Genomic DNA, 14,941 nt, shown 5'->3' on the forward strand with positions numbered 1-14,941 from the left:
AAAATAGAGACCTGAACGGCCTCTGTTCTGAGTACAAGATCGCTGCGGAAAGGCAATTTGTTCTCGAAACAATTGGATTAGAGAGAACTGAATCGAATTGGCCAACCCATCACCTTTATTGCTTGCACTCTCGAAGATATACTATGTCTTTCATAGGAATATTTAATGGAAAACACTAGTGTAATACAGTAAATGAAAATAGATCAACAAGAAAAAAGTCATCGCGGGGGGGGGGGGGGGGGGGGGGGGGGGGGGGGGGTGTTGGAACAAAAAACAAAGAGGATCCCCTCGTACACAACTATATATGTGGTTCCTGGGGAAAAATCTACTCTCCATTTTTCTTTTTTATCTACAAAAATCGTACCTATCCCATCCCATCATCAATGATGTGAGCCTCTTCCTCTTCAACACACCGGGGCCTTCCTGCCGGTGCTATAACAGGCCATTTGGACATCGATTAAGGCTTTGGTCTGTTTCCTCCCAAGGACCTTTTATCCTGAACTGAGTACAGGTTCAGGTTGTCTACTGAGACTAGTGGCTGAATGCGATTCCTTCTCTATTTCTCTTCTGAGTTGCTGAGAGATGAAAGCCTCTCTTCCAAGGCCTCGACGAGATCCTGATACTCCACAAATGCTGGATGGGACTGTCAATTGGTTCAGAGGCACCAGGAGGTTAGACGTCGATAAAGAAATGAATTTGTGCCCATTTTAAATTATATTATAGCAATTGCTCAACAGAGAACAAAAACAGAATAAACCCAAACCTGTAGCGTCACACTGTAAGCCTTCCACAAGCGCAAATCATGCCGAAAAATATCAAAAAGAACCTGATGAAGGCAAACAAAGAAGTGATGAATCTTTCCCACCATGGGATGAAAAAGAGAATCTAGGGAGGTCATGATCCTTGTAAGTGAATTATTATATAGTTTTTGTTTCCCGGTTACCAGGGTTACCAGGGAGGTCATGGACCTCGTAAGTGAAAGAGAAAATAAAGGCGCATCTGGAGTCCCCGCTGATAAGAACTGATCCAAAGCTACATTTATTTATGAGGACAATCATTTGATGGAACATAATAGATCAATCCTCTTCTCCCCCCCCCCCCCCCCCCCCCCCTATTTTTTGGTTTAAATAAGATAAATCCTCGTTTAAATACTCTTCTTTACATCAGAGTTATATATAACAGGCACGGTATTCAATAGTACAAGAGGACAGGTTCAGAGAGTCCATACAGCAAAGACAATCATACCTCTGAACGCCTTAAAAGGGTCGCCAAAACAACAATCCACTCTTTAAATTTCACAGAACACATATGAGCCAAGAGGAATTCTGCATCCAATCTGCTTTGCAATGTAGCCATTTGAAGCTGAAAATACGGGAGATCTCACTTAATATTCACTGAGATAGAATAACATATAAAAGAAGTGATGCGGATATTAGAATATCCAGTTAAAGGGAAAGCGAAACTAAAAGGATGAATCTGGTTCCTGCCTTCTGTCCAATCAGCTCAAGCCCAGAGGCAAAACTCTCCAGTCGAGCAGATCCATGCCTTTCTCGTTGAAGATAATCCTGTCATAGATGGTCATTGTTTATCTATTGGAATAGAAGGGTACACAGTCCATAAAGTTTTGAAACTTTAGAGTTAGATAGGCTATTCGTACCACCAAATCAAACTGTGTGCCTTTCACAAATGCAACGAGCTTCGAAAGTTCTTTCCCTGACATCAGATAACTCGCATGGCTTTCCAGAATATTCTTTACAGAAGCAACATGAGCACTCTGTTCTGTGAATGACGGGCTGCTGAAAGGAAAACCCTGTAAGGACTATACTCCAAGCGAATCATTTGGAAGAGAAGACGGGCAAAAGCGCACCCACCTTCTATAGTCGGTAGGCTGCTTCCTGTAACTAGAACGAAACAGAAAATACCCCAAGAATCGAGGAGATAATTTTTCTGAATCAGATGATGTCTGTTCATATTCCCTTCCTGATCTTAGCAAGAACCTCACCTACGAGCCAAATGACGAAGAATATAAGTTATATATAAATTTTCACCCAAGGCAACAGGTTGTATGGAATGTTTTATTTACCAGCTCTCCTGCAAGTTCGTACAAGGACTCATCAAGTGTTGCCTGCAGATGTGAAATCCAAGTCATGATTTTTCATTCCCTTTTAACTTTTTATCCCCTAAAGAGAATTCAAGAAACAGAGAGGAGAAAAAAGTGAAACTTGCAATTAGCATCCAAATAAATTTTTCTACCTGTAATAAACGTAGAGCACAATACTGACTGACAGCAGGACCTTCAAGTTTTGCAATTACCTATAAAAGTCAAACAAAAATAAGTTAGTGCAATAGGCCTTCAGAATTTGCAGATTACCTAGGAGAACTGTTTATCTCATTGAAAACTAATCATTCTGAGTAGAGAATGAAAAACATTTCCCCCTAGGTGTTTGCTTCTAAAAGGACAAGCTGAAGGCAACATAAACTATGTATGCTCATATTCCATGTAGAAAAACATGATTATAGTTTCTTACAAGAATATAGCATGCTGCAGTCCGATACCATCTCCTCTGAAAGCATTCCTCGAACAACCTTTGCAAGAACAGTAGTTAGTGTATAAGTTTTCATAGTAAACTAGCTACATAGACACAACATTGAACCATTTAGAATGTGTTTAAAAGTATGAAAAATAGCCAATTGTAAGGAGATTATAGACAGTAAGACAACACACAGAACTGGAAATTTCTTCTCATCCTCATAATGACAGCTCTACTTGGTCAAGATTGTTGTTTTACACCCTGAAGCACAAGAGGTTGGCTAACCACTTTTTATTCATCTATGCCCCTAGTGTTCAAAAATTATACTCAAGATCTAATTTCTTAATCTACTTTGACAAATCAAGCATTGAATGCTCCAGTATAAGCCCATCAGAAATTCACTCAAGAACGCTGCGGCTCTTTCTATGATTAAAATCATAAACTGCGAGAATATCAAAGCTCAACTGAACAACCATGAGATACAAGTTCCCAATATGCATCAAATAACTTTCAGCTTCAAACATAACTAGAAAACTAGAAAGCAGGGGAAAAGAAAACAAAGACATACTCTGTGGATCTGCCAGCGGCTGAAAATAGATCTGCCCAGTGACGACCATCGGTTTTTCTTGCAACACTAACCACCACATCGAAATACTCGGGAAAATTTCTAATCAGATCACATGTCTTCTCCAATAAGGACAACTTAACAGTGTTTCTGTGACCAGATGTCTGGTTCTTGTTTATGTTATGTCTGCAAGACACTAAGAACAAGGAATTAATAATCTTCTACAAACTCTTGAAAAGGAAATGAATATAATACTGAAAATAATTTATGTAAAGTAGAAACTAGAAAGGTGTTATATATTCTTGACTTACTTGTTTCAACAAGAATCTACCTAGGATATTACTAAAACAGGTGTAATTTATAGTCATAGTTGATAAATATTGCAGTGGCTGATTACAATTACCTGGAAATTTCTGCATCAAAAACAGTAAAAAGAAGCCATTCCAGACAATGCGAAAAATGAGGTTTCTCCGCCGATAATTGTGCCAGTCTTAGAGCTTCCTCAATTTTGTCTCTCTGGAAGTCACCTCAAATAAAAAAAAACGACATACATTACCTCAATATAGTCATCTAACAGACTCACGAGATAAATTCCAACATAAGAAACTTGTTCAGTCTTAAAATCTGGCTGTTTCACAGCCAGGATAAGGCTTCTCCTACAGAAAGCTGGCAATAAGTTCTTTGAGATAAATTCTTTTATTGATTCTCCCTCTGACAGCTGAAACTTCCCAGTAGAAAACACGAGGAAGAACAAATTGTTTCTTGTGAACGTTGGAGAAAGACTATTCCAGAATAAGGTTTAATCTACTGAGTAAGTTTCTTTTTTTTTTTTTGAGTAACAAAATAAGTTCTCATCTATTTCAATTAATAAAGCATCCTACACGATCTAGCCTGTCCTGAAATCTAACAACAAATGGTGATGGAAGGACAACTACTGGTTTTGTATGACTATAGATACCTGAAGAAGATGCCGAAGTAAGCAATGCAATATGGTCTGAGCTTGAGGAGTTGGCTCGAAACATGGAAATTCTGTACACGCTGAAAATGACATTCTCTGGGACACCCCAACAACAACTCCAGCATTGGGTAGAAGGCCAAGGGGATACACTTCTCGATCAAATTCCAGCTCCGGATCCAACTAAAATTATTTGCTAAGCTAATTAATCCACTTCATACAGTCCAATAATTGATAAAAATATAACAAGCCACACAGTAGGAATATCCATCTTAAAAGCAACAAAAAATATATTATTAGATTCAAAAAAGCGTATACAGGCACATTGTGTTTATCCACTACATCAAGCAAAGACTACAATTAAAAAATTAATGCATTGATCTGCACATAACGCAGTCAATCCTGTTTTTCGTTTATTTTTTTATATTTTATTTTATTAACTAATATCTAACCAAGTACTTCCTCAAGAAGTATACAAAATATTCATGTCATGAAAATACAAAATCAAACGTAGCCCAGGTATTTTAGAAGTAAATCTCTAACTGACGCGCGAATACAGTTCATGGAGGAAGGAAGGTAGAGTCTTGCATCAATCACCAGACACTTACTTGCAAGAAGTCCTCCTGCATAAAGGGATCCGCACCAGGAGACGGATACCATACCTGCAATAAGAAGCTCCCAACCAGAACCTATATTAGAAGAGTTCAGAGAGAAAGAACTGCAACAAATTCGGACAGAGGATAAATAACGTACTAAGCACAATAATAACAAGTGGCCACAGCGATACATTTACCTGCATTCCGCGATGCCCATAATCTAACCAGGAAACCTCCTCAATCAGATTTGTCTTCTCCACTGATTGACCACAGGTAACCCAGAATAACTCAACAGAGTCAGTAAGGTCCCTTTCCCGTCCATCATCCAAATCAAGAAGTGAAAGCTCCCCATTCACTCTCAATATTAAACACCTGGTAAGGTTTGAAGCTGTTCAGATGCACGTCGCATATGGAACAATAATGGCAATATTTCTAGGTGAATACCTTGCAGGTTCTCTGGCAACAAAATCAGAACTCGCAAGATGATTGTTTGAAATGACCACTCTCGGAAGCTGATCTGGGATAAACCGCATTGCTGCAGGATGGCTCTTTGCAGTCATGATTGAAAGTTCTCGTACTGTAGAAAGCTGTTTGTCATTTTATCACTTAAAAATGTACCAATAGTAGAAATCTTTTCAGTTGAGCACTCAAATGAAGAGTTCAACTCAGAAACTTTTGCCCACAGGTGAGCATATTAATCATGTGAAAATGGCAGAAAAAGTAACTTGAAGATATTTCACCTGTAAATCTGGAGTACTAAATGGTGACAATTCACCAGATATGCTGACGTGAAATATGTGGACATCGAATGGTCGATAGGTGACGAGAATATAATTTTCATATACATCCATCACCATTGGTTTGGTAAGCAAAGGCTTTCGACAGAGTAGTGAGCTCTGATCAAGATGATATCTTGGATAAAAAAGCAATTCATACCTACATTACATTAGAGAGCACATCTTTAGCAATCGGGTTAATTATTTAGTATATATAAATTGGCAGAAATCTACAGCGAAACCAAAATAAGCATAAACCATGGTGTGTAACAGATTGCAAGCAGGCCATGGAACAAACCAACTCAGCCACCAACAAAATATGTATCTAACAGATGTAAGTAGGAATATAGTCACCAGAAAGAAAAGGGAAAGAAAGTACAAACAATCCTTAAACTGATTGCAGTCTTATTTTCAATGAGATATGCATCTAGGTAGGGGAGGTTGCTTACGTATTAGAAGAATCAACATAATTGCAGACAACAACAATTTTTCCCAGCCATAACAGTCCTTTGCACTGAATCTTTTGCTCCTGACTTACATCTCCAAACACACGCCACTTCTTGAACCGTATATCATATAATATCAACCCATGGAGACCAGCAACTGCTAGATACATTCCATCTTTGCTGGCAGCCACATGCTGAACTGGCCAATTTTGAGAAATATAGGAGACCTACTCCAGCACAGAACAATGTTATAGCTTATTGTAATAGTGACATCCAAAAGCAATAATCCCCAAAAAAAGTTGCATACTTACTGGAAGATTAAGATGCAGCATTTTAAGTTCATTTGTATCTTCAGACTGCACGACAAGCAAACGATCTTCACCATATATCACTTGCCGCACATACGTCATGCCTGAAACACCTCTATTAAGGCAACATTTGCCAAATGAAAATACAAGAATTCTCTCCAGGGATCGTTCCTCAATAGCATAGAGCCTATATCCAAATTCGTCCCACTGCATCAAGGAGACCCCACCCATCAGGGGTTCAAATTTACTACCTTGATTCTGTTTCCCCATTGGAGATGAGATAGAACTTAGACCAATTTGGCGAATAGTTGACATCAAACGACATCCAGAGACAGACCAAACAGTAAGCCCTCTAAATTTCCAGCCAACTGCAAAGGCAGAATTATCTGGTGTCCAAGCAATAGAACTGACAGGACCCGTATCTTCCATAGAATACCTATAAAAATGAGATTAACACAGATCTCTAGTTCATTTGATGAGCTAAGCTTAAACATAAATTGCACACAAATCCTAATCCAGTAACAACTATTCCGAAGACAAAGAATACTCCATTTGTCAAGTTCCCAGAGGTGTATTTGTCTCTTCAATGATTGTCCAAGTTTACAGTCCATTTATGTTTAAGTCAAAATCCGCATTTGACATTGCAATCAAACGATGTTCTTAGGGTCAACATATAAATACACATACGAAGGCTATTTATGAGATTCTACATTTCTATTGTGCAACTCTAGCCAATATTTTAAGTGGGGTTGGGTGTGGTTCGTTGTTGTCTGGGAAGAACCGATCAGTATATTTTCTAGTAAGGAATCTTACCCCCAATCATGTAAAGAGACGGTTCGAATAAGTGATGCCGATTCAGCCAGATCATACAACTCAACAACTCCCTTTGCGGTGCCAACAGCAAGGATCTGCTGCTCAGAAGCTACTGAAGCACATACAGCATCACCGCTACCCACAATTCTTTCTGGCTTAATCAAATCAGCCTGCTTTAAACCTTTCTTACTTACAGAACATGACATGAGCTGCCCATCATCATATAACACAAATAGCGACCTCATGGACAAGTAAAGCTCCAGATGGACGATAGCAGACTTTGTAGTAGAATTATGTTCAGGAGTTCCATGTTTCCACTCAGTAGAAACTCCATTACTCAGCGGTTGAGGTAAATCACTAGCTTGATTGCTTCCATTACCAATGCTCTCAAGAGCAAAAGGCCCATAGAACTGTTTAGCCACATATCAACAACAAAGAAATAACTCAGTAGTATGAAATACAGAGTCCATTTCTTATATAGTTTAGCATTATAGCATTAAACTCCGGGCGCTATATTTGAAAGGCTGAGATCGCATTACCTCTCCTTTCCAGGAGATGCAGAATAGTGAACCATCAGAAAGTCCAAGCAGCATATGCTTGCTGTCACACACGATGTTGCTCCTGGTAATTTGAATAACATTCATAAAACAAAGTCAAGAGTATATCAGGGCACAATACTGACGCAGAAAGGCGTGTAGCAGTGACAAAAGACCAAATTAGAATAAACGTGGGGGGTCGAATTTATGATGAATAATATATGGGGAAAAGAATCAGAAATAAGACTCGGGCCGAAGCATAAAAGTACTTGTGATCACAAATATACAACATTTTCACTTATTTTTATCATTCGTAGAAAGAAATCCACTCATTTATTTCGCATAGGTTAGCTAGCAGAGTACTCACACAGCCAAGTTCATCTCCGCAAAAGGAACTTGCTCATTGAGGACAAGAGAGAGATTTGCAAAGAACAATCCCGATGGTTGCCTCCCTCCAATTAGTACTCTTTTATCTGAATACTGTACCTTAAATATGTGGAGGAAGAGGGAAGATGTCTGCGAGCAAACAAAACACTCAAGCTTACAAGAAGAGGAAGCACTAGGATACGGAAGAGAGCGAGATGCTTGGTGGATTTGCACGAACTCACCAGGACAGCAATCAATTTGGCATCGGGACTCCACACGGCCTGTACGTACTCTCCTTCTCTCTGCACCGAATCCGCATCTCGCTTGTACTTGCCCAATCTCACTCTATGCTGCTCATGGTCGCCAAAAAAAGAGAGAGAGAGAGAGAGAGAGAGAGAGAGAGAGAGGCAGAATTCAGTCCTCGGAAGCACCAAAGTCACTGCGCCCAACTATGAATTTCATATAGGGAAATGGAACCTGAGAGGAGCTCCAGAGCTCGAGATGAGAGGGAGAGACGACGAGCGAGAGGCGATTGATGACTCTGAGGTAGACGATGTGCTGAGAAGAAGGACAGAGCCCCTGCTCCAGGGGGATGACCTGTGGCCAGCCATATGCCATATACATTTTCTCACGAACCGAGGAGCTGATCCGGTTCTGCTTGCTCGAGCGAAAAGGAATGGGGGGGGTGATATGGGATCAAACTCTGGCTGTGCTAATGCTAATGCTAATGCTAATGGTATGGTGTGCAGGGGAAGAGATCGAGTCAACGAGAGATGTATGGGGGCCGAGGAGAGATCTGACGCATTTTCGCCATGGGAAGAGTGAAGAAAGCTCTCTCCGGATCTAATTTAATATCTCACCTTTCAGATGGATCTGACTAACTGAGAGGCTCTCTCCTTAGATGGCTCCCTCTTCTCTTCTCTTCTCTTCTCTTCTCTTCTCTTCGCTTCTCCTCTCTCTGCCTCAGTCCCAGGGAGGGAGAAGAACCGAACTCACCTCTCCTCTCCCTCTTTTTTTCTTTTCTTTTCTTTTTTTTTTTTTCCTTTTTTCCAGTTTATTTGATTTTTTTTTTTCTTCTCTTCAGTTCAGGGGAAAAATATTTTCTGTAAAAAGAAAAAAACAACAACAACAACAACTGCAAAATAGAGTCGAAATGCAAGCTAAAGCACGTGCAGCAACACGTGCCCCTGGATGTCCTCTATGGCTTCGGCAACGTCGGCAAGCTCTCGATCAATTCTCCGGCTGTCATATGGGTAAATTCCAGAGAGAGAGGGAAGGAGGGGGGAGGGAACAGTAATTTAATTATATCTTTAGGTAGGTAGGTAGATAGATAATTCAACATGCTGTTGGTTTTATGATTTGTGTAAATACTCGATGTATTTTTGTAACTCTTTAGTTTATAAATGAACTGTATGGCCATGGATACTATTAGAATGAGACGGATGGGTTGGTCCTGAACCCGACCAGCTCTTGATTGTATTGGGATTAAAATGATGGTTGATGAAAACTATAAAGCACGTCGGTTGTAACTTGGGATATATGGCGGACGATATAATGGTAATACGATAAGGTTGAATGCTTGGGTTGGACCAACGTTAGGTTCGGATAATTTAAGGGAAAGCTCCATAGAGGGCCTTTTCTAAAGGCCTATTTCCCGTGCAAAAGTGAACGTGAATGGGCGCACTGAGATGAGCTCCCCATGTACAGAATGTTGGGCTTAAAGGCCCATTTTCCTTTCTTTTTTGTTTTCTTTTAATAACATCAAATAATTCAACGTTTAGAGTTTATCTCAATTTTAAAGTATATTTCAAAAAACAAATTGACGCAGCTTAACATTTCGTTTCCATTTCAATTCCTACATATTCAATTTTCCATTCAAATTTAATGGAAAATCTGATTGACACAACTTGTAGAGCCCACATTAATATATTATATATATTAATAATATATATGTATTAAAAAACATAGAAAAATAACAATGAAAAAAAAAAAAACATAATGAAACCACCCAACTGCAACCCTCACCAAGTGTGGGTTGAATGGGGGTAAAAACTGGTGGATTCCAGTGATTTTTTTCAAAATATTTTAGTCCACATTTAATTCGGACCGATTTTTTTAGAACAAAAGAACCGCTCTAAAACCATTTGGGAGTATGAAAAACTGCCCACCCATGGTTTTTGTTTTTCGGGGACTGAAAGTGGAAAAAAATTGAAACTAATCAAAGAAATTTTGAAAATGATTAAGAATCGCAAAAAAAAACATATTAACATTTTTCTTTTTTTTCACACAAATGAATTAACATGTATAATAACAGTACAATATAATTAATTTTAAAAAGTTGATCAATCTATCAACGATTTTAGTGGATATATATATATGTGTGTGTGTGTGTGACTTTTTCGGATTGGTACGGGTATCGCTGGGATTTTCGGAATGTTCCCGTTATTTTCAGGTGGATTTTTCCTGCCATTAAAAACCACCCATAAAGACACTTGGTTTTTGAGATTCGGTTTTTTTGTTTAGGGTGGGTTCGATTTCCTGATCCTACTGAAGAGAATGCATGGTTCAAATCCATTATATTGCCATTATTTGTCTTCTTCTTTTTCCTGCCTAAAGTGATTTTTTTGCTAATTACAAGGAAAGTCCGGGAACCAGTACAATAAAATTGAAATCCTAAATTTCTAATAACAAATGAAGAAACACGATTGTTCGTATATCGAATTTAGGACCTCTAAATTACTAAGTGTGGGATGCGCTGCACCTTTTTTTTCCTAAAGAGATTAGTTTATAATCATGCATACCACACTAGTATAGAGCATTCAAACATCTGCATGCTTTTTCAAGAGATTTTGCTGCCTTTTCTTCTTTTTCCCATTTCATCACTTTATGACTGTTATTAATAATTATGTTTTTCTCTGATCGCTCGGATACCAGGTTTGAATAAAGGCATGCATGCATATTGCATAACAATGAACTGCTCATGAATATACAACATGATAAGCGCAACGACAATCTCATTTGGAGATCAATTGTATATATAGAGAACTCCCATTGAAAAAACAATCGTCGATTACCTCTTGATCGATCGAATCTTTTCTTCCAGCTCATGTACCACATGAAACCCCCTAGTTTGTATATATAACTGAGCAGCTGATATCCAAAAACCATCAATGCATGTTAACAGATGTGTCCCAACTCCAAGCATGGCCACAGATAGATTTCTGACTGTTTTAAGTTGGAACAGGATCCAAGACTCCATATGTCCTTAATTAATTATATATAAAATATATATATATATATATGTATGTATGTATGTATGTATTTATGCATGCATGTATGTATACTAAATCTCCCGCTTCCAGTGTCACAGACATACATACTAGACCCTATATGCAGCATATGAGACTAATAGACATATATATTATTTAGAGATGAGGACTACTGACAGCTAGGGAGTACTTGGGCCATGACTGCCTTGCCATGTCCAAGCACGTGTGTCCCGACATCATATATATATATATATATAGAGAGAGAGAGAGAGGGAGACATATGCAAGCACACAATCAACTGAACAAAAAAAAAATGACAGGAGCAAATTATACAGAGTTCTCTGTTGTGGGTCACAAACATTTGTGTGTCATTTTGGATAGCTATAGCATTCATTAAATTGCGATGCTTCGTGCTGATACTACTCGTGTTTTTCAGTAGATCAACTTTCAATATGACCACTACACACGACCAGAAGTAGTGCGACACGTTCGTGGTAGTCGGATGTATAGAATAACCTCCTCCTGGTAGTAAAGAGTAGTATGACAAGTGGTAGTAAATACGAGGAGATGTATACCACAAAGCCTTGCAGGTTGGCCTTGTCGAGAAATCCCACCACTGATGGAGATGGATCGAGAGAACTCTCACTGAAGAAAATATTCGATAGTAATAAATAATCACGTGACTGTGTAAAACTGTAGTACTGGTCCGACGTCCATTAAATTGTTGTCGAAGTGCTCCCGTATCTAGCAGTGGCACTGGCTGTACGTAGTGGCCCACTTATTCCATACACGGCTCAAAATCCCTATCGGGGGGCCTCAATCCTCTGGTCCAATCAGTGCTCCCTTTACAAAACGGAGATATATGTATATGAGAATGACTAGGGACTCCGAAAAAAGTGAGGTTTTAAGAAAACTCTAAAAAATAATAACGAACTTATTATTCAATAAAAGTATTATTTTATTCAAAATAATAAATTATTATTTAATAAGTATTTTATTATAATAAAAAATAATAAATTTCTTATTATATAACAAATGTCTTATTATTTAATAAGCGTCTTATTATTTCGTTATCGATAACAATCCGATATGTAATTCCGATTGGTCTCTGCAATTAACCCATTTTAAGGAGCCTATCGAGGTAAGCTAATTCCATGTGTGTGTATATATATATATATCAATCAAATGTAGATTTCTTTATTAAAAAAAAATGTAGATTATAATATATGGGTTAAGCTAGACCGTCGATCTTGCTTTGCGATATGGAATGAACCTATGGAACCTAACCTAACAGATAATATATAGGATAACAGAAAATTCATATATACATGCATATGTTCATACATAAAATTCCTCCCTAAACCACATGGAAAAAAAAAAAAGCAGAAAAAAGCAGAACCAGGACCTCAAGATTTTCAGGGATTTAGTATGTCATATTACCCGACCCCATTCCTGCTTTTTGTATTGTGTTTTTTGAAGTGGCATATTGTTCCACGCTGCTTTGTTCAAATAAGGGCGTTTCACTAACTGATAGGCTGCCACCTTTTTGCTAGTGGTGCATGCTGTTTGTTCTTTTCTGCGAAATATATAGCAGCACAGTACAATTATTTATCGATATCATATCAATATATATATATATATATATATATATATATAACCATATATATTCATCATCATTCCATGAAAAACAAAAGGAAGAAAAATAAATCTGTTGATTTTTCTCGGAACATCTACCCCCGAGATTTGCTGTGAACCTTAATTTGTTAGTCTTTTACAACAATGCAATGCTTAGCAGTAAAAACTTCACTAGAAAGTGCAAGTCATGTACACTGCAAATGAAAAAAAGAAGGAAAAGAAAAAAAAAAAAAAAGAACGCATCTTAAACTTCGAACATCCGATTCTTTAAAGCCCCTCGATCACAAACCAAAACAAAGTATCCAGTCCGTCCGACCAGTCACATGGTAGCACCATACGAAGAGAGACATAATAATTCATGAACCTCAATAGATGGCTTTTTATTTTAGCCCAATTCCCACAGACAAGGTATCCGATTCCTGGAAAGGGAGTTGGCCCTCCCCGGGGTAGCTCACTCAAACTCAATGCATATTCTTCCATCGATGTGCTGATATGCCGAATAACATTGAATCATGTCGATCGAGTGCGACTCTAATATAAAGAAGAAATACCAAAATTGTGAGATTTCCCACCAAATAAATAAAATATATGCATATATCCACTTCCGAGTTAAATCCGACCCCCTAAAACAGAATTTCGACATCTCACGTTTCTAAACTTTCAAGTCGGTCCACAATTGATCACCAGCTAATTAACGGAAGTAGATTAAGCCAATAATCTCTGTAACCGTGCAACAATATTATACATTCACCTAGCTTTTTTACCCGTGCATTATTGTTTAGAGTGATTATATTACGATGAATTTTTAAAAATTTTGACATCACAATTAAAATTTTCATTGAGTTATATATATTCTTAAATTATAAGCATTCAAATATTAGTGCATAGAATAACAAATTTTGAATAATTGAAAATGAATTATAACACCAAATATGGATGAAAAATATATTACTTAGAAAATATATCACATTTTCTTAAATACCCAATTCTAAAAAATTGTAATAGTTGACATCCATGTAAGTGTAAATGATCTATCTTTAATAATTTTAAAATAGGTTTATCTATTATTATTTTAAAAGTGTTCAAAATTTAAGCATACTTATCGAATATAGTAAATTTTTTTGTAGTTACTACTCATGTGGAAATCTTTTTTTAATATAAATTTATTTTAGAAATTGTATTTTTTACAAATAAATTTTGAGATTATATATTTTAAATCCAGAATGTGCTTGTGTAGTAAAATTATTTTTTTGAGTGAAAGTACTAAAATTATTTAGTGTTTAATGATTTACATACATTTACTAATTTAATCTTAATTGTATATACCTTTATAATTGTTTATTTAGACATTTACCTTTATGACTTATTATATATAAAATAACTTTCCTAATCTTATTTGTTACTGGATACAACTCTGTATATATGTAGATATATAAGTTGATATATTATAATAAAAATGATATAAAATATATGAATTATTTTAAATTATCTCGTTAATCTCTTATATAATTTATTTTCTTCCGATAGCTCACATATTTTTTTATTTTTTTATATTACAATTACTTGATATATTTTATATCATCCCGTTAATCTCCTACATAATGTATTTTTATTATTTTATTTTATTAATGAGAAATCTTTTATTGTTAAAGAAGCCAACAAATTTACCTTCATGACCTTACACTATTTAAAAAATTACTCTTCTAATCTTATTTATTATGGGGTTACAACTTTATATATATATTAGTGAAGTTTACTTTCACTATCAAATCTAATTAATGATAGACTTGTTTGGAGAAATTAATTAATCCTTGAGAAAGTATGAAGAACAATACCAAATGTAATGGCAAGAACATTTAATAAAAGTTTAAAACTTTCCTGACAGAGGTCAATTTTTCATCGCTAAATCAAATTCCTACTCCTAATGTACTTAATTAGGTAATTGGGCCATAAAGTAAATTGGCTGGAACCTGCAGTGACATAACATCCTAATGATAATCCTTTGATAATCATAATATATATATATATATATATATATATAATAGATTAACCAGCCATCGGATGAGGGTGACTGGGAATTTCGCGTGCTATTTCCCAATTTGCCGCACGTGCGACAAACCCCGACTTGGTTGCATTATTTTTAAT

The 14,941-nt window shown here is 36.8% G+C and overlaps 1 protein-coding gene across 2 annotated transcripts; it reads right to left on the reverse strand.

Moving 5' to 3' along the window:
• Window positions 1-88: 88 nt before the first annotated feature.
• Window positions 89-8,927, reverse strand: LOC116205185 (RAB6A-GEF complex partner protein 1-like). 2 transcript variants are annotated; one of them, XM_031537693.1, is made up of 23 exons: window positions 8,370-8,927; window positions 8,135-8,242; window positions 7,894-8,042; window positions 7,530-7,611; window positions 6,991-7,400; window positions 6,181-6,613; window positions 5,873-6,096; window positions 5,388-5,583; window positions 5,092-5,234; window positions 4,845-5,019; window positions 4,660-4,713; window positions 4,055-4,234; window positions 3,500-3,612; window positions 3,100-3,282; window positions 2,529-2,586; window positions 2,254-2,313; window positions 2,084-2,125; window positions 1,872-2,002; window positions 1,658-1,796; window positions 1,488-1,565; window positions 1,246-1,362; window positions 764-826; window positions 89-643 (listed from the first exon to the last, which is right to left on the reverse strand). In XM_031537693.1, the coding sequence occupies exons 1-23, from the start codon at window positions 8,514-8,516 to the stop codon at window positions 557-559; spliced, it is 3,372 nt and encodes a 1,123-aa protein (XP_031393553.1). In that variant the 5' UTR covers window positions 8,517-8,927; the 3' UTR covers window positions 89-556. The 2 variants fall into 2 exon arrangements, with proteins under 2 accessions (XP_031393553.1, XP_031393554.1); XM_031537694.1 differs by having other exon boundaries at window positions 1,658-1,793; window positions 8,370-8,516.
• Window positions 8,928-14,941: the final 6,014 nt, after the last annotated feature.

This window comes from Punica granatum, chromosome 4, assembly GCF_007655135.1.
Source record: "Punica granatum isolate Tunisia-2019 chromosome 4, ASM765513v2, whole genome shotgun sequence".
NCBI lineage: Eukaryota > Viridiplantae > Streptophyta > Magnoliopsida > Myrtales > Lythraceae > Punica > Punica granatum.

Excerpts from the sequence above, each read along its gene's own strand:
- LOC116205185 (XM_031537693.1), bottom strand. The coding sequence starts at position 8,516 with ATGTATATGGCATATGGCTGGCCACAGGTCATCCCCCTGGAGCAGGGG. Across the intron at positions 5,584-5,872 it reads TATGTTGATTCTTCTAATAC|GTATGAATTGCTTTTTTATC; the intron begins GTAAGCAACCTC and ends AATGTAATGTAG. Across the intron at positions 2,587-3,099 it reads GCCGCTGGCAGATCCACAGA|GTTGTTCGAGGAATGCTTTC; the intron begins GTATGTCTTTGT and ends GTTCTTGCAAAG.